Genomic DNA, 26,679 nt, shown 5'->3' on the forward strand with positions numbered 1-26,679 from the left:
TACCATGTGATCCAGCAACCTCACTTCTGGGTATTTATGCACAAGAATTTAAATCACAGTCTCAAAAAGATTTTTCACTGTGGCACTATTCACAGCAGCTGAGATGTGCAAAAGATGTACATGGATGAATGGATAAAGGAAATGTGATATGTGTACACACACACACAGACATACACACATACATATATACACACAATGGAATATTATACAGCCTTTAAAAAGAAGGAAATCCTGCCAAATGCAGCAAGATGGATAAACCTTGAAGATATTATGTTAAATAAAATAAGGCAGTCACAGAAGAACAAATTCTGCATGATTCCACTTATATGAAGTATCTAAAATAGTCAAAGTCATAGAAGCAGAGAGTAGTGGTTTCCAGGGGCTATGGAGAGTGGGAAATGAGGAGTTGATAACCAACAGGTATAAAGTGTCAGTTATGTAAAATGAGTACGTTCTAGAGACCTGCTGTACAATACTGCAGCTACAGTTAATAGTACTGCATTGTGCACTTAAAATTTTGTTAAGAGGATAGATCCCATATTAAATGTGCTTAATGTATATAAAATGATATATATTTTTTCCTATCCAATGTGTCAATAATGCCCCATTAAGAGAAGATGCTTTTCAATTCTGGCAGAAGTTTTCTTTACAGTATTTTAGCAAGACCTGGTGCAACTCCTTGCTTGAGGATGTGAGGATGCTTGTCACCATAGCATTGTTCTTAGCCTTTGGGCCAAGCTAAAATTGAGAAGGATTCCAATTTTAATATTGGGTTATACATAGCTACTGCATTATGTATTCAGGATTCACAATCTAGTTTTGGGGATGCTGGAGGCAAAGGAATAAAGACTAATCTACCATCTAAAAGTAACTGCAGGCAGTTCTTACTTTGCATGCTACTGTGTTAACTGAAACCAGTGCATGTTGGAACCAGGGGAGCTGTGGCCTTGCTTTACACAGCAACTGAATTGCCACAGAGCCATGCAAAACCAGGACATAGTTCTTATATTCACCAGATTTGGTTAACACTGTATCGTGCAAAGTGAGGACTATCTGCATTTATTGCCCAGAGGGCTTCATTTAAGAGAAATAGCCAAATTTCTTTGCCACCGCACTAATCTCAAGAGGCTTAGAATTCTATGCACTTTGGAATTCTTATCTGACTGTGTGGCTCAGTTGAATGCTCTCATTTACATCTGGGAGGAATAATAAATAAGGAAAAATAAGTTTCAGAAATATTAAAGAAAGGAGAGATCTGAATATAAAATATTCCAATTTTATTTGATTTACTATATCTTATAAATCAAAGCATATTTATTATAAACTTTGATACTTGGTATTGGTTGGGTTTTTTGGGAACCTGTTCAGTTGAATAGAAGAAAACAAGACTGTCTATAGAACATATACCGACTATAGAGCATTCTGTCATTGACTAAATCTCCAGGTTGGAAGTCTCTCACACTATGATATAATCTCAATTAGTCTAATAGCATAATATCAGTACATTTTATGCTCTGATTTCAGTCAGTTTCATTTTCTTTTATTTAATAGTATTTTGAGAATGTGATATTGATATTGCAAACATTGATTCATATCAGAATCCCGGTAGCATCAATTGAAATGGAGCTGATCAGAAGAAAAAATAGAGAAATTATAGTCCTCTTGCTATTTCTGGTTACCATTATAGTCATCATTCTTTACTTCAAAAACAGAAGAGATAGGAAATAAATTTAAAATCTATTTCTTATGATTTAGAACTTGATAAATTTTTTTCTTAAAAGAAAATAGCAATATAGAGGGAAGTTGTCTGCATATCCCTTAGATTCAAATTAGACTTCTTTCTGAAAATTTTGCATATCTTATTTTAGATAATGCTACTTATTACTGTTTTATCTAGTTCTCATCTCTCTACCTGATTCCTACATGACTATTATTTCCAAAATTAAGGTATTATCATGAAATACTTAATATTTAGCTGAAAATCCTGTGCCAGACTTGTCTGTAAGTGTGAACTTAATGGATTTGAAAATATTTCATCTGCTTTCTTGCCAATTTCTCATGATTACCTTGAAAAACTATATATGTTAATTGGTCTAATACATAAAATTTAGACAGATATAGTTAGATATTTGTTAGAAATATCTGTAATATACATATTTATTTTTAAATAAACTACTTGCCCTATTTTTGTTTTCAGTTCACAATCAATTCTTCCTTGTAGTTATTTATAAATCAGAATGATACATGTCTTTAAGGTACTGCAGTCAGTGAAATTGCTGATAATAGTTGGAAAAGAGATATATTTTATTCTTTCCTCTAAAAAAATCACCTCAGGATAATATCCAGTTTTTTTTTTTAACCCAGTAAAAGTTTTAGGCTATTATTTACTGAGTTAAACATAAAACCTGATTTTTTAAAAAGGATGGGGTATTGTATTTTTTCCTAGATATCTACTTGTGTTTTGTGTCAGGGAAAGATCAAACATCATATAATTGAAGGTTTAATTGTAAATTAAGATCACAGTAATTGAGTCTGACTCTCAACCAATAAAGGCTGATAGATAAATTTCCACAAATTTTGTGTACCTAGGATCATAACATTGATATCCTCTTTTAAATGTTGGACCCTTCCTCTCAATTGCTATAGCACATTTCAAACAGGCTTAAAGCTGCCCACCATGTTATATAAATATGTGACGTCAGATAACACAACACTGAAAGAGGAGTAAATTGTGTATACATTCATGAATTTTATACAAAAAATAATTCTTACTCTACAGCAAAAAGATTCCTCAAACTTTAGTAGGGAGAATAAAAATTACATATTTAAAAAATACTATTGGTGAAAAATTTATAAGAACCAAAGCCATAGAAATGCATGAAAATTATAGGGATAATTGAGGAGGTAAAATATGAAACTTAGGCTCTCTTGCCTTTCAGGGAAAATACATTCTAGAAATTTAATGGAGATTCGTACCTAAAATTAATCTGTATGTTGGTCTCATCTATATGCATGCTAATGCTTATCTGTTTCAATGTATATCATTATGTAATGTGTCCATAGACTATTTTATACATGTATAATCTAATCTGTACCTGTACATTATTCCATGCATAATAATAGCTACTTTTAATTGATAATTTACTATAGGTTATCAATTTAACTTTCCATGAACAATTGTAATTAATACTCCAAGGTCCTCCTAAGATAAGTAGTAAGACATAGGTTGACTTATTTTATATGAGGTATATAAAGCAATTTGCCCAAGGTCACATAGCTAGTAAGTAGTGAAGCTACGCTTGAACCTGTTCTCTTGATCACTAAGATATTTCTTCTTGCATGTGTGTTACATCTTGTACACTTGAGGTATAATTAAACGGCTGTTGGCTACTCCTCAGCCAGGTTCTCTTGGGATGATTGGTCCTCTGTTGTGTTAACAAAAATATCTGATCATCAGTCTTGCCATCCAGAAGTTTAAATTCTGCAGTAAACTCAAAGATAATCAGCTTCTCAATGGCTGGTATACACTAACCAAAACAATATATACCCAGAATGAAAATGTACTAATATAGGATAAGGAAAGTTTCAAAGTGATCCCAAGTACTACTGTCAGCCAATCAGCTTGCCCTCTCCTTATAGGAGTTCATGGGAGGCTAGATTCAACATAAATTTATGAAATTCCTTTAACATTTATTGGTCATGCTTTGTGATAACTACTGAAGATACAGAGATGGTAAGTGCCTCACTGAGCTAATTTAGCCCTCAAATGAATGGCAAAGACAGGTGAGTAGAATGACAATTATAAAATGATGTGGTAGAGTTGTGAGTGGGTTAAGTGGAAGATGCTGTGGAAGTAGCAGCAGAACCATTACCCCAGCTTGAGGGACTCAGGAAAGTCTCCTGAGAGGAGGTGGTGCCTGGGCTGAGTCTCAAAGGGTAAGATTTATCCAGAGGAGGGAGGGGTGGCTTTCTAGGCAGAAGGATCTGTGGTGCAGAAGCATAGAAGTAAGAAAACACTTGACACAAAAGGGAAGTACAGGGTTCATTATGATAGAGAGTATAAGGTTTCTTTTGAGGAAGTGGTAAAAAGTGAAATAAGAAAAGTCTAGAACTATATAATCAATGACTTCGTGCATAAATATGCTTAATGTGTTTTTCATCCTAAAAAGAATAGGATCTTATTAAGGATTTTGAGTATAGGAGTAACATATACATAATTGCATTTGAAACACATCATTCTGAAGTAGTGGTTCTTAAACTTTAGCCTGCATCAGACTCACTTGGAGGGCTTGTTAAGAGTTTCTGATTCAGCAGGACTGGAGTAAACCCCAAGAAAATGCATTTGTAAGTTCCTAGGTGACACTGATGCTACTAGTTTCCAGGTCACATTGTGAGAAACACTTCTCTGGAGAAGAGATTGTATAAGGATGAGAATAGAAAAAAGAACTCAAAAAAGACACTATTTTGGAGAAATCCAGGAATAAGGGAAAAATAAAATGAGGCTTTGAACTAAGGTAGTGAATGGAGTGGATGATGAAAGGAGGTAGTAGATTGAACTAAGCAGATATCTAGAAGGAAAAATTGACTGGCTTGGTATTTGAATACCAGAGTGAGGCAACACTCTATTGACCTCCAGAAATCTCGATTGACTGTTTATTGGAAATGCCAAAAGAGATAAATGCTGGGAGAAGAAATTGGATGGAGGCAGTTGCCCAGAGTAATGGCAGAGGAGGAGAGGAGATGAGGTCTGATTTGGCCATATTAAATTTGAGATAACAAGTACCCATCAATGTGTAAAAGTTGGCAAAAAGGAGCTGAGTCTGAGTCAGGATTTAGCAAAAGGTTCCCTTTATCACCTCAGCCATATGGAAGGGACTAGACAAGAAAAAGAGCAGCACAAAAAAATCATAATGGAAAGTGCTTCAAAGAGGGCACTCCATGGAAAAGGCAGAACCTTAAATCTCTTTGGTACTTTCTTCAGAAAACCCTATTCCATGCAACACTGACACAATTATGTTTTTGATACATATTAGATTTCCTGTCTAGGTTTGAGTTTGAAAAGGATACTTTGAACTTAGAAATATATAGCAAAAATCTTTGGAATTTTACTTTTTTGCTAAATCCAGTGGCATTAACGCTCTTAACTGTAGGTCAGACAAGGATATTCTTTTTTCCATCAGAGAATATCCACCTCACCTCAGAAAAAGTCTGCTTGCAATTTTATTCATTTCTTCTACAAATATTGAATAAGTATGTTTTCTGCCAAGTCACTATGTGGCATGCCAAGATGTCCTCCACATTTTTTTCCACACCTCCACTTACTCAAGAGAGCATAATAGTTAAAAATCATTGCCTCTGAAGTTAGCCTGTTTAGCTTTGAACATTTAGTAGTTATGTAACCTTTGTCAAGTCATTTAAACTCTTGAAGACTAAGTTTCATCATCTTAAAAATGGTGAAAATAATCAGCTAAAAGAGCTGGGATGCTTTTTAATGAGGCAATAGAACTTTCAGCATGGCATCTGGTACAGTAAATGCTTAATAAATGTTAATTATTATGTTGCCCAAGGTCTTAGGGCAGACTTACCCAGTGTGCATTCAAAAACAAATACAATTCCAGCAACATGAAATACTCAGACACTGGCACTTTATAAAATTTCCCTTTACAACCCCTATATGTTGTAAATTCAGCACCTTATTTCTCTGAATTCTTCCTCATGTTATTCTTCAGATTGACATTCTGAAAGATCCTTGAAGTCAGAGAGGATGTCATAGCCTCTGGATTCCATACACCAGATTCAGTGTGGTGCCTTGTGCTTACTTTGTGTGCATCATGCATTTGTTGACTAAATTGTCTTTGTCATTCTCACGCCCTACTAGACTGTGAACTCTTTGAAAGCTGTGACCTTGACTTATTCATCATCATGCTCTCTGTGTCCAGCACAGTGCCTCAGTCATAACAGATGCTCAGTCATTCTCATTTGAAGGAATTAATTGTGTGGCTCAGGGAAAATTCAGATTTGGGCTGACCTATGCTCGCAGTAAGAGTGTAGATATTTTCCTTTATTAAAAAATTTTAAAGAATGACTAAACAGGGCTCTTTCTGGCTTCCGCAAGAAAGACGATTTATTGGTTGTGTGTGTTTCTTGCTTCTTCTCTGCCTCCCTGGAAATTTACCCTGTAAAGATGCCAAGGAAACACTAACAGCTTAAGCCTGGTAGAGCAGGAAGATGCCTCATTAATAAACTCAGCTTCATTATTTGGATGCTTGCCTCAAGGAGCTGGTGTTCTGGGATGAAAGATTGTTTCCATTAAGCCTTATGTAAAAAACTGAATGATTTTTTAAAAGAAATTTTGTTTTCTGACTGTTACTCATTGCCAGTGCTATGTACCTACACACTATGAAATGTTACATAAAAATAAACATTATTGATTTTTAGTTTAATGTATTTGAACTGTTTATTAATGCTCAGCACATATGTTATATAAAGTTATCAAGCATTGATTTATTTATTGTGCAATAATTAGGGTATCAGGTTTTTAATTTGAAGTATTGACAGTATTTCACTGGAAGATAAATTTAATGTATTGTTTATTATCTATTAAATCATTTTGTGTATTTTCCTTCTTATGAACTAGAAACTCTGGGATATATAGAAATGTATTGCCTCAAGATAATATAGAGTTGAGTGTCTTTTTTAAGGAGGATATCTCATTAGTGACGTATAATGGAAAAAAATGTACACTGTGCTTGGGGTTATAACACCCAGGATTTCAAAGCTTCTTTGGAGCATTTACCGGCTGTGTGATCTTGGGCAAGTCATTCATTAACTTGTTCATTCAGGCATTCGAAAAAGATTTGGTGTACAGACACTATTACCTTGAGCCATGCTTTCAAAGTGATACATTTATACAACAATTAGAAATACTTCATCATTTGTATACTCTGAGACTTGGCTTTTTTAGGTATAAAATTATATTACCTGCTTTACTCATTCAATCAGTCATTCATCCGTTCAAAAAGTACTTGTTGAGCTCCACGTGCGGCAAACTGCTCTAGAGGCTGATGAGTGGCGCTCATCCCTTGCTGAACTCCTGACAACATTGTTCTTTTACCTTACTCCTTTGGGCTTGGAGTGGTTATTATGACTTTCCGTCAGTCTCCATGCTTCACATTCCGCTGGATCCATTAAACCCTCCATACCTCTATAAAATATCCTCTGATTAAATGCTCTTTTACATTGTTTTTGAGTTAGCCTTTTGTTTCTGGGTAGAACCTTCACTGATTTAGACAGTTAGTTATATTTGGCTTGTTTTTCACACAGCAGTGGAGCCAGTGTGGCTGGGTGGCATGAGAAAGAAGGATATGGCAAAAGACAAGATCAGTGAGGTGGGCAAAGCCAGATCATCACAGGGCTTGCATGACATAGTAATAAGTTTGTATTTTGTTGTAAGATTAGTGGGAAACCATGGAGGGGTTTGGATCATGGGAGTAATCTGATCTAATGTGGATTTTAAATAGATAGCTCTGACTACAGTGTGGAGAATATATGAGGAATGAGGATACAAGAACAGATGCAGGGACAACAGTTAGGAAGATCATTCTTTAGCCCAAGGGAGAATATTGTTGATTTGGTCCACGGGATCAGGTTGGTAGTAATGCAGATGGTAAGAAATAGTCTAATTCAAGCCATATTTTAAAGATAGAATTGGCAGGATTTGCTGATGGATTTGGACCTAAGAAACTGGGTAAATGGTGATGTCAAGATGGACAGTACTGGGACAGAAACCTAATTTAGGGGAAGGTTTGAGGTGAGAATCAAGTTTGATTTTGCATTAAGTTTTAGATAACTGTAATACACCCAAGTGGAGGTTGTAGGCAGTGTAAATCTCTGAGGATAAAAGGAATCCAGAATTCATTAGCGTACATGGTACTTAAAGCCATGGTACTAAATAAAATTACACAGAGGGTGAAACTCAATGGATACTAAGACCAGAAAAAGTATTTCAAGAAGGATGGAGTGGTTAACTGTGTCAAATGTGGCTTAGAGACAAGAAAAATGATGATGAACCTTGACAGTTGATTCAGCTAATTAGATGTCATCGGCAGCCTTGATAAGAGGGGTAACAGTGATGTAGTGGGGACAAAAGCCTGCATCGAAAGAGAATGGAACATGAGGGACATTTGGGGGGAATTTTTCCATAAAAGGGATGAGAGAAATGCTTAATTTTGATATTTTGAATATATGAATTTTGTAAACTTCTCTACAAACATAAAATACCTCATCATATTTTTAAAGACCTTGAAACAAATTTTAAATATAATAATTCAGTAAACATGGTTGATGTTTTACTATTTTATATTGATTTCACTATAGTAATATATATATATATATTTTTTATAAATTTATCTATTTATTTATTTGGCTGCGTTGGGTCTTCGTTGCTGCACGCGGGCTTTCTCTAGTTGCGGCGAGCGGGGGCTACTCTTCTTTGTGGTGCACGGGCTTCTCATTGCGGTGGCTTCTCTTGTTGCGGAGCATGGGCTCTAGGTGCGTGGGCTTCAGTAGTTGTGGCACGTGGGCTCAGTAGTTGTGGCTCGCGGGCTCTAGAGCACAGGCTCAGTAGTTGTGGCACACGGGCTTAGTTGCTCCGCAGCATGTGGGATCCTCCCAGACCAGGGCTTGAACCCATGTCCCCTGCATTGGCAGGTGGATTCTTAACCACTGAGCCACCAGGGAAGTCCTATACTAATATATTTTTGATAGATTGTTTAGTGCATGAAAATGTACTCTATATTGAAATAAATCACTTTCCTCTGAAGATATTCTAAAATAATTGCAAATTACAAATATGCATAAATCAAATTGCAAAATACTCATAGCTGGTAACAATATTGTAATGCTTTAAGTATTTTCATATTATATAAAGTGATTCTGTAGAAGAGTAGTACTTGAAAACTTGATATTAACTTTAAATGTAACTATTAGGTTTTAAGATATTCTGGGTCTGATGGCATGTGCAATATTAGATTCAACTGACTGTTTAGAATTTTCTATTCTTCATTTTTAATGTATTTGATACCCAAGCTACCTTAACATCTTTTCCTTGACCGTAACTGGCTGATCCTACTCTTCAGGAATAAAAATAAGGATCCAGCAATAGTCCTGAGTGAAACCTCAACTTCTAATATCCTCCTTTTTCCCACCTCCACACAGAGGAAGCAAGATTTACAACATCTGAACTTAATGATCTGCAGGGCAAACCACATGATTAATCCCTATAGCTCCATCATTCAAATTGTCTGTCAAGGGAAAAATATGTCAACTTTCAGAGCAAGGGAAAAAGGTGCAGATGGGCAACCAACAGCATCAGTGCAGCACAAAGTGGAGTTTATTTTAAACCTGGGTGGAGGTGATACCCATGCTCCAGGCTGCCCTCAAATCTCCCTCTGCTTAGAGCTCTGACGCTGACTGCTCCACTGCATCTGTGGCTCGCCCTTCCCAAGCCTTAAGACTTCTGATTCATGGGTCAGCCTTGAATTACCAGGTTTCCATCTCAGAAGCAGGGTTTTCCCATATTAAAAGAGACTGACTCTATACAGCTTGTGTCAAGGACTGCTAATAACCTCGCTCAGGTATTTGACACCTTGGAGAGGGAAGTGAAACTTTCATTACCTGAATTTTCTTTTTAAGAAGTGAATTGGATTCCATAATTAATAGATCCTAGTTTATTTGGTTCTGTGTAGATAACAGCAGCCTGTATAAAGGAGGCTATATAACGCTGATACGAAACAGCAAGCCGTCCCCGAGCAGCAGCAGCGCGTGGGCAGGTGCCAGGTTGGCTCGCCACACCTCTGTAGATTTGACTGGGAAGGAGACAATGAGTCCAAATGGATTGAAAGACTATGTTACATATACAGCATAAACAAAGTCTCCGTGGTGTCAGCTTTCCACACCCCTAGAAGGGCCAGGACTAGGGTGAGACAAGTAAGGTACTTAGGGCACAAAGTTTAAGGAGTCATTCGCTCTCAGGATTGTACGAGTGTCAGCTTGTTTTTGCAGATGTCTAAGAATGAGGTGCCTAGGGTGTAACATTTAAGGGGGCACTCACTCTCAGGATCCTGCAAGGACAGGATCAGCACCTGTATGACCCTCAAAATGAGTGCCTCCTTAAATTTTGCACCTTAGTCACATCAGTAGCCTAAATCTAATCCTGGATGTGGTCGCTAGGCCCACAGGACAACACTAAATTGGATGAGCCAGATGACAGACAACAAGAGTGGCAGGCTGCTCTGTTGGGGAGGAGCCCACTCCATATTGCACCTTAGCTGTTTTATAGCCTGCAGATGGATCTGGGGATGGGGGAGATGAGTGCAGTGGAAAGTTCCATGCCTCCTTGGTGCCAAGGAGGAGAATGAGAAACAGCCATGTGCAAGGTCTTCATAACTTGCTTACCTTGTCATGTTCCTGGGAGGTCCACAGGATATTCCACCAAGACATGGGCCAGCCTAAGGTTAGCCTTGCCTACATGGCCCATGTGGATATGTGCAAGGTCACCAGGATGCCAGGATAAAGCTGTCCTCCTACAACTGGTATTAAAAACACAGGTTTGGAGTCAAACAAATATATTTTGTAACCCCACTTCTTAATAGCTGTGTGATATTGGGTAAGTTATATAAACCTTTTAGCCTAAGTGAGAAAAGAAATAACTACTTTATAAGGCTCTTATAACTACCCTATAAAACTGTTTATAATGTATATAAAGCATTTAAAGAGTGCCTGCATGTAGTAAATGTTCTGTAAGTAGTTATTATTTATTAGCTATTAAATCTAAATGAATATGGTGTACAACATAGTTTTAAAAAATTCCATAACGCAGTAAAAAATCGAAGTTTGTTTTGAATGTTTTAATCAAACAAATAACATTATTACAATAGTAAGTTTAAAAACTATCTAGGAAATCAATGTTTTTACTTTTTAGTGTCTCCCTTTTTGTTATCTATATAAAAATACATGTAAATAACAAGATAGACAAATTTGTCAAAGATTTAAGTTATATTTTGTAGATAAGATATTCAACAACCATCAGAAAGACTGACTCACTTTCAACTATTTTCAGAGTTTCTCAAGGGATTTATTTCACCTATTAATTTTACAACATACATGCATTCATGCACACTTATGCTTGTTATTCACACCTGAAAATTTTTTTTGCATCAAGTGATAGATAAGCCATGTTTAACTTGGGCATCTATCCAACACTCTCTCTCAACTTACACTCAAAATAGAAAATAAGATCAAAAAAAAGTTTTTTTAATTAAAAGAATAAACAGAATAAAAGAATATATCTGTATTCTCTTTAGAGCCATGAGTTCATAATTTGCTTTAATTCAACATGTTAAAAAACAGAAATACCAGTGCCTTTTCCATTCATCTTCAAAATTCTATTGTTGCTTTATTTTTTTTCAAGACCATGACTCTCATGAAAACTTTAAAATTTTACAGATCTGAGCATTGGCCCAACTTTTCTACAATGGCAAGAAATCATCATGGTGGAACTTTTAATTAACAAGATGACAAAATGCCTCAACTAAATTGCTAAAATATTTTTTCTCTGAATTAATTTCCCTATTATCTCTCTGATAATGTCATCAGAAATTCTATTGTTAATATAATTTATATGCCTTTCTATGAATAACGAAGGTATTAACTCAAAATGTACTTAACACCTTTTTTTTTTTTCTTTTCATTTAAAATGTGCTTGGAAGAAACCTTTCATGTGAATAGAACTTTGTTTTTTGTCATGGTCATAACAGGAGTATTATCAAAAAGTGCAAAGGGCTGTGTGTTTTATTTTCTGTTAATCTAACACTTTAGCCATTTTATTACCATTTTATTTCACTCCATGAAATTCTAAAACAATTTTTAAATTATATTTTATCTTTGGATTCAAAAGGAATGCTAATTTTGTTTGCCAATTTATAAATATGTTTCATGCTTAATTTTATTGTATACTGACATGATTTACTTAGATAACAATAGAAATGTTAAAAATCACGTAAAATCAAATGATTTAGATGATTTGATTGTTTATGGTATGCGTGGTGTTGGAATAAGGAATTTCAATAGGATGGAGAGGGATGGCCTTTTCAAAATAGACTTAATATTGCAGACATATTAATTAGGATCTTTTAGTGTTTGGGAGCCAGAAACTTATCTTAAAGTTGCAGGCAGGGAGAACATCCAGTTTCAAACATTGCTCAAATGATAGTATCAAGGACTTAGACACTCCCATTATATCTTATAGAATCCATATTGCCTTAATTCTCTGGCAGGCCCCTACCACATTTGAAGCAATTTTTATAAGCCTCTTTTAGAACTAGAATGGGGAGGGAAGAAGTTCCTCAAAGGGACTGGGTAGGAAAAAATATTATATACGATATATGCATTACGAAGAAGACAGTAAGTTTCTTGGCAAGCATTCTTGTGGTTGCCTTATCATTCATGGCCCTTAATAAAATATGCATGCAGAAATTCATCACTCATCAAGTTCCTGTTCAAAGTCAGCTCCTTCAGATGGAAACTTTCACCACACCATCCCTTCCTTCTTCCCTGCTCTGCCTTTAATGTTTCCTTCACATGCTCATTAGAGTCCCATATTTATTGTTAAGATTCCCCATTTTTGAGATACCAGTGAAATGATGTAATTGAGTCCCAAGTGAATTAGTAGCATGTATTCTTAATGATATCCAGGTGTTGGCTGTTTCTCTGATCATCGATATTTAAATTTCTTTTCCTTCTATCTTTACTGAATTATCTTTCTTTCATCTTTGATTTCTTACTGCAATACATTTCCCCAGGTTCCTCAAACCTATCCATTCAACTAGATGCAAACAGATAAGAAGTGACCAGGGTCACAAGAAAGAAACTTTTTAGCAAAAACTGTAACTTAGCAATTTAGCTCCAAACTCCTATTCATCTACCTATGAGCAGACAGTTTTTTTGTTGTTGTTGTTTTGTTTTTTCATTTGGGAGGACTGGGGGGATGGTTTAAAAATTAAAACAGTTGCAAACATTAAAGTCCTGAGAGATTTTACTTAAAAACCTAAAATTCTAGCCTCTTTTGAAAAAGCCATATGATTAGTAACCCTGTGACCAAAACCGTACAACTAATAAGGCTGAGCTCTAGTTGTTCCTAAAACAGCGCACTTGCTCTCGAGTTTGTCACAGCATCACCCATTTCTTCATTTGTGATACCTTTGTCAATTGTAATCATTTCTCAGGCATGATCTACTGTGGTTACTGATTTAAGATTAGAAATCAATCCTTATAAAAGAATAGCTAATCTGTCCATATCTGTTTATATTTTCATCTTCTATGTATAGTAATAGAGTGAACTGTAGATAATTAGATTCTTTTGGAGCTTAAGCATTTTCCATGGGTTCAATATTTGCAAATAATATGTTAAATTGCAGTTTCATTAAATTTTCTTTTTTCTATTCTGCCCTCACTTCAGCTTCTTAGAGAATGAAACATCTGCTTTCCCACCTAGAGCCATTTTCTTTACATATTTCAAGAATAATTAGTCTGTTTGTATGTTTTTCTATTTACAGATTATACAGAGTTGGAGAAAATATCTAGATTTTTAGATACGACAATTGGTATATATAGCATTACAGTGTGTAAGATTGTCTCAAAACAAAACAAAAATATAGCTGAGTGCCCTAACTTTGTAGCTAAAGAAAATATTACACTGTGGGACTGGGAAATTCTCCATGCTGTTGAGTAGCATTTTACAATCAACACCTCTCCCCTTTTCAGGATATCGAATCCCTAACAGGAGGGCTGACTGGTTCTAAGGGGGCTGATCCACCGGTAAGTTAGATTCTTCATTAAATTTAACTATTGACGAAATGAATTATGTACATACCAGATCATCAGAGTTACTTGTATACAATTTGTCATACAGGTAACTTTTTGAAATAGTTTCTTTCAAAACTTTATAGCTATTGCAGTAACTAATACAAAAATGTGAACTTGCTCTGAGGTGTCATTTAGTGTTTTAAAAAGTTTTAATACTCATAAAATTCATCTCCATACATTGATTCTAAAAATAAGAATAAAAGCTTCATTAGTATGTATAAACACCTTATGTCTTACTAATGGGCTACAAAAAAAGTTAAAACTTTTTGGAACTTGAGAGTTTACCATTGTAAATAAGTGTATGATTTCAGTTGCAATATACTTTCTAGTTACTGAGAAAAAATTATTTTATCAGCCCATTTTTTTTACAGTATTGATTCTTGATATTGCTGTTTCTTTCCTGCTTTACCCAGGAAGCTTCTAGAAAATTGGAGAAAGTGCTTGAAAGTTTTAAAAGATTGTCATTTTTAAGCAATAACAAGAGATTGATAGTCTAGTATTGGAACATTGTAGTCCTTTCTGTGATGTCTGATTTCAGAAAACATTGAGTAAAACAACATTCCTGTGATTTCATGCTTGAGGCACAAACATGAGTTCACGGTGTATATCTAAAGTAATAAAATTCAATTTATTTCAACAAACAGCCAATGCATACATTTGTATCACTGCTTGCTTTTCACTTAGCACTGTGAGGTTTAATGTGGAACACACAGAATCCTGTGTTGTCAATTTTTAGCTATACTTCATCTAGGCATCTAGCTGAAGTATATAATTACTTTAAGACACCACTGAAGTGTTAAAAAGATAACTTTCAATTGTAGCTCTTTCTCTCCTGTCTCGCTCTCATGTGTCTCATGATGTTGTCTAATCTTCATAATGCTCCTAAAGTAGGCTAAACAACATATTTTAGTCCTTTCCCTTCCTTTTATTTTCATTGTCTAAATTTATGCAGGAAAGAAAATGTACTGTCTTCAGATAGCCGCTTATATTTAGTCCCTGAACCTATTATACTGCAGTATAAGACAAGATGAAATGTAAGTCAGTGTAGTAGTGTAGGTGACTGCTTATGTGATGTAATTTCATCCTGCTGCTTTGTGTTATGTTTGTGCGTAGCATTCAACTTTTATTAGAAGAATAAATCCATTTCCTTTAAAATACCTCCCTCACTGTTCACTGATTCCTGAAAGAATTCTGCGATTAGAGATAAGTTGGTTTTAAGAGGATTTGTCCCTTGTTCAAAACTAAACTAAACACCTCTCTTCTGCATGTGACCATAAAACTCTTACCTGCTATTTACATGTTAAAATAAATTAGTTTATCATATCCTTTCAAGAAAGCAAGTTTCTAGACATGGAAGATTGAGTCAGCATAAATCCTAGTTACTGAAAGAAGCCCCTTACAGGGGAAAAAGGTCACAGAAAGGAAAGATGGTGGCCTAAAGGCAAACTTAATCAACTTCATTCCCAAAAAGCTAAAAGTGAACTGTATATTTGTCTGTATTTTTATACTACATATATGTATGTCTTTTTTTCTTTGGACATAATTTATAATATTATGAAGATATAGGTTCTCTCTTGGCCATCCCTTACCATGATGATGGGTATTTTATACTGCTACCTACATTTTCTGAAATTCAATGATAGTGCTTACTTTATAACTTTTTGTAGAGTGGAAAACATCACACAAATGTCAGAGTACATAAATGTATGTATACTGTTAACACCCTAGCTTAGACAATCTAGGGTGTTAACAGTATACATACATTTAGTGTTTCCCATTGTTAAAGAGATATTGAGAGGATATTACCAAGAGCTGGGTAATAAAATCGCTTTTTAATCCTCTATAAAGCTTATATAAAGTAGTCCAAGTATGAAGGTAAAATGGTAATGGTGTCTAGAGTTGCTTCAGTCATTTAAGAATAAGGCTTTGAATTAAGCTATTGTTTTTGCCCCCAGGTTAGAAAACTGAAAGTCAGATTAAATTATATATAACCTAAGTCCATTTGAAGTTTCATATTACTTTTTCTTTCTTTAAAAAAAGGCTTTTATAATAGATTATCTGAATACTATTATCCATTATCCATTTCTAAAGTTGTGTCTTTTTTATAAATGTTGACAGTGTATTACTAAACCCATTCTATGATGAAATTTTCATTGGTAAGAAATTCAAGTTCTTATAATTTTTTCTCATTGAACGGAATATATAAAGTGTTGAATGAATGGTCTCTCACAAGGATATGTAGCTGTGGAGTAATTTCTTTACCAGTATAATAGAAATATCAGATACATCTTTAAATATAAATGGTATATTTAAAAATTGAAAAATTTTCTGTGGGTAGATATAAATATTATTTCTGAAGCATTAGAAAAAAGTGAATTTTGCATATTTTCAAATAGTAAGCATGTATAAAAAGTTGTGTTAAATTTGCAAATGTCATTATAAATAAATTTGCATATCTGGTAAGAATAAATTTGAGTAACTCCAGGAGTATAGTTTGCATTAATATTTTTAACAATAAATATGAAATAGGTTTTTTGAAAATTCAAGAAGTCTCAGTTTTAATGCTAATAATGAAAGAGAGAATCATTCATTATTTTCAGGGGCAATTCAAGAGTTTTATAATGGCTTTCTTCTGAAAAGAATTTCAAAAAGTATGTTTTTAAATTTGTAAACTGGAAATCAGTTGCTGCTGCAAATAGAACTTGCAGATTTTTCTAAATGACATAGTTATCTTAGAAAATAAACCCTTCTATCATTAAGAAAAATATTGTCCATTATGTTAACTTAAAATTGTCTTTGAAAATTTGTATCAAAGATATTCTACATTCTGCATATATTTTTCATTCACAAAAATTAGATCACAGATTAACCTCCAGTGTAAAAACATAGCATATATTTACATATAAAAATAAAAAGAAGGGAATAGATAATTAAAATCTAAAGGGTAAAATATCATTATTAAGTGCTTTTTTAATATACCATTTTGCTATAGTGTTTTAAATTTAAAATAGTAACATTATTAAAAATGAAAAGCTTGTGAAATGTAAGGTGTCACGGATATCCCTCATTATCAAGTTGTCAGGTCATCAGGCCGGCCATTAGGAAGGCCAGGGTAAGGTCTAGGTAACTCAGTTTCTGATAGCCAAGGGGATTTTGGATGCTGAAAAACAGGTATAAAGCATGAATAGTTATACTGCTATACCAGCTGAACCTGGTATCTGGAGAGCTATGGATATGCAGGTCCATGTGGTACCAGTAGTGTGACAGATCACTGTCCTGTTTTGAGCCCATAAGCCAGTGACACAGAGGTGTTGGCCAACCCTCAGCCTGGAGCCAGGATTTGTCCCAGACTGCAAGCTAGGTCTAAGTCTGCAGGTGGGATTTAGTAGCTCGGCTGGCTTGGCCACAAAAGTTAAGTTTCGTGATATAGATCCAAGCAGACTAATGTATACAATGAGGGGAGTTTCTCTGTCATTTGGTTTAAGAAACTTTCTGATTATTTATAAACTGATATAAACTAGCTACTTACTTTCCTATTATTTCTGATTCTTTTTGAGGGTTAATATGGACAAAATCTAATAAAGAGTAATGTGGGACAAACCCTAGACTATATGAAACAAATTCCTGAACACACTGGTCAAGTGTCGAAGTGTCTTGATAGTTCAGAGTTCTATTATCAGTGTTTGAATCAAGTCCACCTCATTGCCTCATCCAGGACTTACAGCAAGAATGCCACTGGGGCTATTCAGTTCCTCCCTTGTTTTTCTTTCTATTTGTTACCCCGGAGTGATAAGATCTATAAATTTGCTTCCTACACAACTTAGTATTTTAATTGTTCTAAGTTTCCTTTATTCAAATGCTAATGGTTCTCTTTATTTCTAGAGTGTGATGAATAAGTGAATATGCATCTAATTGGTATCCTTGGGCTTGATATGCACACTGTCCTGAACATTCTCCAGCTCTATTAATTCTTTCCCCACTGAGGAAGCAGAATTGTACATTCCATGTTTTTGTACTTTCTGTTCTCATTTTAATGGTCTTCCTGATGGTTCTTAGCAATTTGAGTAAACACTCCACAGAATTTAAAACAAATTCAATTTCCTGAGGGTGCTATTTAGACCAGGTTATATATTTTTCATATTGTAGATAGCATAAAAATTTTGAAGTCTCCAAAACTGATCTTAATTTGATTATTCAAAAAATGCCAATGTTCTACTCACTTGCTTCAAAAGATAAGGGAATAAAAAATGTGAGTCTGAATTGTTATGTAATTTAATTTCTTGTAAACTGGAAATCAGTTGCTGCTGCAAGTAGAACTTGCAGATTTTTCTAAATCACATAGTTAAATTGGACTCAGCCTGAATGTTATATTGCTATATTACTAACTTTCATTCTCGTATTTGTTTAGTCAGAATTCAGTGTATATTTGAGTGTATGCTGTGTGCTAGACCTTTGTTTACGTTTTGGAAATACAGTGGTAAACAATTCACAGTTTCTTATTTCAGAATCTTACAATATAGTGGAGTAGACAGGTTAGTAAAAACTAATTACAATATAATGTAAGCACAGGATGAAATGAAAATAAGAGGATCACGTAATCCAATTGATGGGAGTAAAAAGGGGCTGGAGGATCAAGGAGGGCAAATAAAAGAAAATAATGTCTAATTGTAGAATAAGTTGAAGTTTGCCAACTGAGAAAGGTGGAACATGGAATTTTAAATAAGGAAATACTATATGCATAAGTTAAAAATTAGAAAATAACTTAGAGTGGCTAGAGTAGGAAATAAGCTGAAGGATGGGAGGTAGTGGTGAGATAGAAGGTAAAAGATTAATCCAGGGCAAGAAGTAAGAAATTTCATGGAAAAAAATTGTACTCTATACTAAAGAACATGAGGACCCATTAAAGTCTTTAAAGAGGAGAGTCACTTAATCAGCTCTGTCCTTCAGAAACATTTTTCTGACTCTAGTGGAGAGTGATTTAGAGAAACGACTAAGCAGGAAAACCATTGAAAAAGGCTCTTGCAGTCATCCAAAGGAGGGATGACAAAAATGATAATGGTGATTTTTTTTTGTCTGTCCTACTACATTATAAAACTAATTGAGGCAATATATCAGGAGAAAGTCAACATTTTATTTTGTTTAAAACAATAAATTTTTAGTATGAGCCTGTCAAGTGACAGTGAGAATGGAGAGGAATAAACTGATTCATGAGCTATTAAGGACTTAGTGAACGAACACACAAGAATAGGTGGTTGTTTGGAGGAAGGAGAATAAAACTTATTGAAGAGTCAAGGATGATTTTGAACTTTCTAATTTGGCAATTGAGTGGATAAAGGTACCATACACAGAGACAAGAATCCCATGAGGTAGAGCATTTCTGGAGGGGGGATATTGAGTTCAGTTTTGGACACATTAAATTGAGGTGACAGAGTTGGGAATATATGAATGATTTTGGAATTTAAAGGTCAGATGTCATTTGTAGCCATTAATTTGAACATGTAGAATAGTTAATTGACACTGTTGGAGCTGATGAAATCATTCCAAAAAAATGTGTTCTGAATGAGAAGATAAGAGTTCAGAATAAGGCCCTGAGGAAGAAAAGCATTTAAAGGTCAGAGGAAAGGGAAAGGGAAAATTAAGAGGAAGAGTATTCCTCAAAAAAGATAAAACAGGATGGTTACAGGAAAGAATACCAGGAGAGTTTGTAATCATGAATGCCAAGGTCAAGAGAGGGTGGTGAGAAGGGTTATTAGCAGTTTCAGGATGTTGAGAGTTCAAGAACAGAGTGCCCCACTGAAGTTTAGCAACAAGAGGATAAAGGGTGGTCTAGGTGAGAATAATTTTAGTGGAGTAATTCGGTAGAATCAAGTTTCCAGTGGCCTAAGAAATTAAATGGAAGATAAGAATTGGATTCAGTGGCTAAGGAAACGATTTCTAAGTGTTTAATTATGAAGGAAGTGAAAAGAAATAATAGCCAATATAAGCGATGAGGCTGAGAGACAATTATTTTAAGGAGAGAAAATTTGAGTGTGTTGAAACATATGGAAAGCACATAGAGAGGGAAAAGAATTTACTGAGGAAAGAGAAGTTAATTAATAGGTCATTGGATGAAGCAGAAAAAGATGGACTCCAGAGCATGTTACGTAGAAAGAGAAATGTCGCTTCAAACGTGAAATGGAAGTAGAAGAAAAGAATGGAAACTGATGCAAACGTTTTTGTAGGTGGGGATCTTACAAAGTTGCGAGAGTTTCCATTTAATGGTTTCTATTTTCCCCACAAAGTTAAAAAGACCTAATTAGCTGACAGTAGGGGGGAGATGATGGGTTAACATATTTCAGGAATATAGAGAAGATGCATCTAGCCATTATGGATTGTGGGAGAATTAGGTAGACCATAGATGGATTAGTGGAAAGTGTCGGGGTACACTTGTAGGCAGTGAATTTGTAGCGGTTATAAATAAACTCAAAGGTGTGTTTTCTTTTCCTCCAACAGTACTCTGTAGCTCAGGTATGGGAGGGGGGATGCCTACAGTCATTTTGATTTCAGGTTGTGGTTCTGCCAGTCAATTACTGTGGAAGGCCAATGGAGCAAGATAATTGAGAATATTAGCAAGAATGTCATAAAGTCTAAGCTGAATAAGAATTTCAGTGAAGATAGGAAGGGATTGATGAAGCAGAGTATTTAGGGTCTCAATAAATTTGAAAAACACGGTGTAGGAAGAGGGATACAGAATTGTGGTGAGAGAGTCAAATGCTTGATTTAAGCATTTTAGGACCAAAACATTCCCAGGTGCTGGTAAGACCCAAGTTGTGGTCATGGAAATGGATGAAGTACAGAGGGAATGAAGCTCATTGGAACTGGTGACATCAAGGAACTGAGAGGCCAGTTGGATGGATTATCTATGTGGACCCTGCAGTCTTTTCTACCTATATTTACTCCCTTGATAATCCTAGCCTGTTTTACAGCTTAAGTGCCATCTACACACTAATAACTGAATAATTTACATCTCTAGACTGCATCACTCCCCTGAACTTCCGACTTGTATATCCAACTAATATTTGACATGTCTACTTGTATATCCAATATGAATTTAAAGCATAACAAATTAAAAACTGAGCTTCTGGTCTTCTCTGTCACTCTCCACAAACCTCCTGCAGTTTCCCACCTATCAATTAATGGCTATTTCATGCTACTATTTCCAAAGTTAAAACCTTAGAGTCATCCTATGAGTTCTGTCTTCATAATTTTTTGACAATTTAACCAATTTTCAGAAAGACCCCTGCAAAATTACCACCTTGATCAGAACCACCATCCTTTTCATATGTCCTTTTTCAGTGAACCAAGCAGGATAAATTTCTTAAAATATGAGTCAGATCATGTCACATCAAGGCTTAAATCATTGTTGGCTTCCCATCAGAATAAAATCCCCAAAGCCTATGGAGTGGTTTCTAAGACGCTTCATGACTTCTCACCTTACAATTCCTCTAGGAACTCATCTCATACCTTCCTTCCCATAGTTCATTCCAACTTGCTATCCCTTTACCTGGGTATGCTGTTGCTATTATTCCTTCTGCTTACCATACTGTCTCCACAGATAGCCCCCAAACCTACTCTCTCACTTTTCTTGGGTCTTTGTTCAAATGCTAATTTATCAGAAAGATCATCCAATATTCTTTTCTCTGCCCCTATGTGTTTATTGTTTGTTTTCTTCTACTATAATATAAACTCCATATAGTTAGAGGCATTGTCTCTTTTGTTCACTATTATATTCCAAAGGTCTAGAATAATACTGTCATGTGAGTTCCTCAATGTGTATTTGCTGAATGAATAAGAACAAATACTCTCAAACACATGATTTATATGATCATATTTGTGTGCTTAATGTATTGATAATAACTCTAGCAGAATACCTTATGGAGAAAGGGATTGAGCCTGTTATAATAATTCTGGAATCAGATTACACGAGTGTACTTCAGATTATGGTGGTGGTAGCAAGAATTAAAATAGCAGAGAATAAAAACCTTACAAAGGCAGTATTAATAGAATCTTCTAGTGGGAAAAGAAATAGGACTCAAGGATAACTACAAATATTGGCCACTGGGAAAAATAACAGCAGTGCAAAAATCATAAGGATATATTTGGTTACTGAATATCTTATTTATTTATCTTGTTTAATATCATTAAATATAATCCCTTTGAAAGCAGAAATTTCTGCCTGGTTTATAACTGCACTCCAACGAACAAATGAATGAAGAAGAGGAATTTAATAGGTCTTCAGATGGAACAAATGGAAACCAAGTATTGAAAATTTCAATAAATAAGAAAGTAAAAGATGTGAAGTGAAACTTCCATTGTTGATTCAAAATTTTACTTAGAGCCTCAAAGCGTAGTACCATTGGTGATAAGCATCTCCGCATTTCATGGAGAAGTGCTAAACATACCACAGACTTACTAGTTAATAAGTACAGTAGTATCAGTCCTGCCACTGTGAATCACCACCTTTAGCCTCTCTAAGTGAAAACCAGAAAGGACTCATTAGCAGAATTTCAGCTGGTAAGAAGTAATGCAGGGTTTTTACTCTCATGAAGAAGAGAAGGGTGTCCTTCTCCTAAGCCAAATGGGAGTGGACCCAAAGGAATGACTCATAGAAGAAGGCAGTGTTATCTCTGTGTTTAGATATTTATTCAACAGCTATATCAGCAGGCAATTCCATGGAATATATGTAAGGCAAGGGGAGAAGGAAATTAATGTGTATCCCTTAGAGTTGGAAGATATACACATAACAACTGAATCAAATGTTTGCTTCCTATGTGCTGGTGTGGATAGGGGATAGGGAAGAAAGGAATCAATAACTTCATTTTAATTATTTAACTTATCAATATTTTTAGCTAGTCAGAATAGGTACTTAAAATATTGAAGTCATGAATATGTAGCCAAAATAATGAAAGATAGTTCGTATGCAGGAATTTTATCGTGAGAGAAATGTAATGCTTTGTATATATGATACCAAAAGATTTCCATGTTAGGTAATTTCCTATTCATTAATGCATTACTGATTAGACCTATTTAAGCATCTGTATTTCAACACAAACTACTTATTTAGAGGGCACATTTGAACATGGTTTCCTATATCCAAACATTTAAATCATGTTTAATATGAAAGTGAGCAAAGAGATATGAATCATAGACTAACATCCAAAAGTTGGGTTAGAATAACACTGAATGTGGAAGCACTTTTGAGATCTCTCAACATATTGTTTCACTGGTGATTAATGTGTTAAGAAACATTTTAGAAATGATTTTTCCAGGATAGGAGAAGTTATTTGGGAAGCTGAGAGTAATAAAACAACTTCTTGTTAGAAGTAAGGGTCTTAGTTGTTACTTACTGTTAATTTCTAATCAATCTATAAGAATAAAGATACTTGAAATTTTTTTGAGGGAAAAGCAATGTGTTAATGAAAAAGGACATAATAAGTAAAATAAATTAGGAACTTGCATTATTGCAAAGATATATTATTTTTGTTAATAATAATAAAACAATGAACTATATATTAATATATACTCAGTTTTCTGATCATATAAAGTTTAATATGAATCATTTTAATTTACCTATCTTTGTTCCTCAAAATCCCTATTACAATTCTGTCGAAAATAGTAATATAATTTCAATTATAGACATTGTAAATACTTGTACTTTATTCTTTTCCTATCTTTTCTATTTCTCTTTATTTTTATTATACATAAATTTATTTGTACATATGTGTGTGTATTTATATATAGCATATATAAGCACATTTAAGTATATATAAAAATATATGTAATATATATAAACATATATATTTCTTTTTCTTTTTTTTTTATTTTAATATGTATTTTCTCCTACAAAAAATGGGATTTTTTTTAGTTTCTTGACTAAACAAGAGGCTGGTTTCTAATTAGACTGCTCTTATCCAACATAATAAAGTGGGACTATTTTTATTCTTGATCAAAGATGCTTATAATTTAGGATGTTTATCTGAAAGACAGATGGATGAATACAGCTTTATACATGTAATTGCTCATTAAAATGTGAAAAATATAAAGAATAAAAGTTTATTTAGGAAACATATTTGTAATGCTATTGTGTATGCAGTAGTATTCTGGGACTTTAGAAAAAATGAAAGATATCAATTCAGTGCTATAGATTTTTGCACTCTAACTGGTTAGCAATTGTTTCTTTTTAAAACATGATTGATAAGTGTAAAAAAATGGTACATAGATAAATACTTTTGCGTTATATGGAAATAATCACAGTAAGTGTGTTTAGGGGGGATTTTATTTTTATTTTATTTTTTATTTTTTTAAATTTTATTTTATTTATTTATTTATTTTTTTAATTTTATTTATTTATTTATTTTTGGCTGTGTTGGGTCTTCGTTTCTGTGCGTGGGCTTTCTCTAGTTGCGGCGAGCGGGGGCCACTCTTCATCGCGGTGCGCGGGCCTCTCACTGTCGCGGCCTCTCTTGTTGCGGAGCACAAGCTCCAGATGCGCAGGCTCAGGAGTTGCGGCTCACGGGCCCAGTTGCTCTGCGGCATGTGGGATCCTCCCAGACCAGGGCTTGAACCCGTGTCCCCTGCATTGGCAGGCAGATTCTCAACCACTGCGCCACCAGGGAAGCCCCTATTTTTATTTTTTTGGAAGACTTGTTTTGAGAGGTGAATGTTGAACCAGATGTTGAAGATCTAATTTGCATTAAATTAAAATCTTTATTTTGGATGGAAGGAATTAAGGGTCTTTCTTTCTCTCATATCCAAAAGTAGTTCAACTCTATAGCCTTTAGCAACTCATAAAACTGGCTACTGCAACTTATTTATAGTACATCAGTTTAAATTTAATTGCTGAAGTTTAGAGTATAAAATTAAACCTGGTCTTGGGGTATTTTTTTAAAAGTATATGTGAGTTATTTTTTTCTAGGAAGCCCCAGACACCCTCCATGCGCCTCTGCAGCTTAATGGCTAAACACCTGTTCAGCCTCAATGAGATTAGACTATGGGCCAATTCTTATTTGGCCGTTCCAGAAAAGAGTCATGATTGCACCCAGCTGGCCCTCTAAGAAGGAGGGTCTGATGAGCCATTCCTGCACAGCCTGAGGCAGTAGAATTTGCACAGATTTAGGGCTGCTGCTGTTGCTTTTCCAGGGATCCCAGTGAGGTGATGCACTACCTCCTTTGGCAAAATGAGAAAGGAGCTAGTTTTCTGATGATTTGCCCCATTCTACCACTGGTATTCATCAAAGGTTGGCTGAAGAAACTGCAAACTTCTGTGGCTCCCCTATTTCCTCATTAGGCTTCCAGAGGAGACAGCATTAAGGCTTACTTGTCCTCTAGCCCTACCTAGGAACTTGTGTCTCCATGTGAAGGAACTTACCTGGAAGGAAAACAACTTATTCTAGCTACCTTTCAGTAAGTACATTGTCTTTTTCAAATGGACACTCAGGGAAACATGAATCAGCAAAATGTGAATGCTGAAATTACATGCATATTCTCTTTTTTCACTTAACATTAATTATAATCACTACAGGTACTTTAAAAAGGAATCTGATTATATATTCATAACAAAGTTATTATTATGCAAAATTATTATTTTCAATTGAAATCTATGTTGTTTCAAGAATACCACGTAATAGGAATATGCCTTATGATAGGCTATTAAATTATTTTTCAAAAGATATTTGAAGTTGTTGAAATATACTTATAAAATTATAAGTATTATAGGAAAAGTAGAAGAGTTATAATATTAAAAATTTAATATTGGCTAAAAATGTTCATCAAAGTCCCTGGAAAGTTGCAAAATCATCTTTTGGCTATATAACAAATTCTCCAGATATCTTATATTTTACTCATAGGAACAATTTATATTTTTATTGGAGTATGGTGGAAAGTTTTGTGGTAATGCTAGTTATTTTTACTATTTTTCCTTTTCTTCATCATAGATTAAAATGAGTAATCCACATGAGTGACTATTTTTCTTCTATGGACAAGCTTTTTGAAAAAAAAAAAAATTAAAAATCTTGGTATTCATATCCAGAAACACTGGGTTTCATTTAATTTACATTACCATTCTCTAAAAGGCCAGGAAATTCACTAAAATTTGGCATTACAACCAACATCATTATTTTAACTTTTAAATAAATGTATATAAGTAATTGTATTAAATATAAGTGGAAGTAATTGTATTAAATATAAGTGGAAAAACTAGTCAATGTGAAATAAAGACTGAATGAATTTTTTTAAACTATGTGTAGTTTATAAAAGAAATCTAAAATATGGAAATAAAGGTTGAAACTAAAATGACATAAAAGATATGCCATATAATACTAGGTAACAAAATAAAGCAGGTGCAGCTATATTAATATCAGAAAGCGTAGTCTTTCATAAAAAATAGTAAATATAAAAAGAGATACTTAAATATAAAAAATGGTATACCAGGAAGGTAGAAATTTTAAATGCTATGTACCTAATAACAAACACTTAAAATATAGAGAACAAAAGTTAGCAGAAATAAAAGGAGAATAAAAGTGCCCTCTGTCATGGTGGAATATTTTAACACTTCTTTCAGTACCTGACTGAACAAGAAGATAAAATCTGTAAAGATAATGATAATATGAGCAATGTGATAAACAAGCTTGTCCTCAGTGATATATAGAGAATCTTGCATTTTATTTCCCAAAATTGACCAAATGTGGATCATACAGGAAAACTCAACAAATTTCAAAG

The 26,679-nt window shown here is 34.4% G+C and overlaps 1 protein-coding gene across 2 annotated transcripts in view; it reads left to right on the forward strand.

Moving 5' to 3' along the window:
• The window catches only part of PPFIA2 (PTPRF interacting protein alpha 2), a 470,166-nt gene that overhangs the window by 79,700 nt on the left and 363,787 nt on the right, over positions 1-26,679 (forward strand). For both annotated transcript variants that reach the window (XM_061205834.1, XM_061205833.1), the window contains exon 3: positions 13,822-13,875. In XM_061205834.1, coding sequence (XP_061061817.1) covers positions 13,822-13,875 — 54 coding nt within the window. The remainder of the gene's footprint in view (positions 1-13,821; positions 13,876-26,679) is intronic.

Source organism: Eubalaena glacialis, chromosome 11, assembly GCF_028564815.1.
Source record: "Eubalaena glacialis isolate mEubGla1 chromosome 11, mEubGla1.1.hap2.+ XY, whole genome shotgun sequence".
NCBI classification, from domain to species: Eukaryota; Metazoa; Chordata; class Mammalia; order Artiodactyla; family Balaenidae; genus Eubalaena; species Eubalaena glacialis.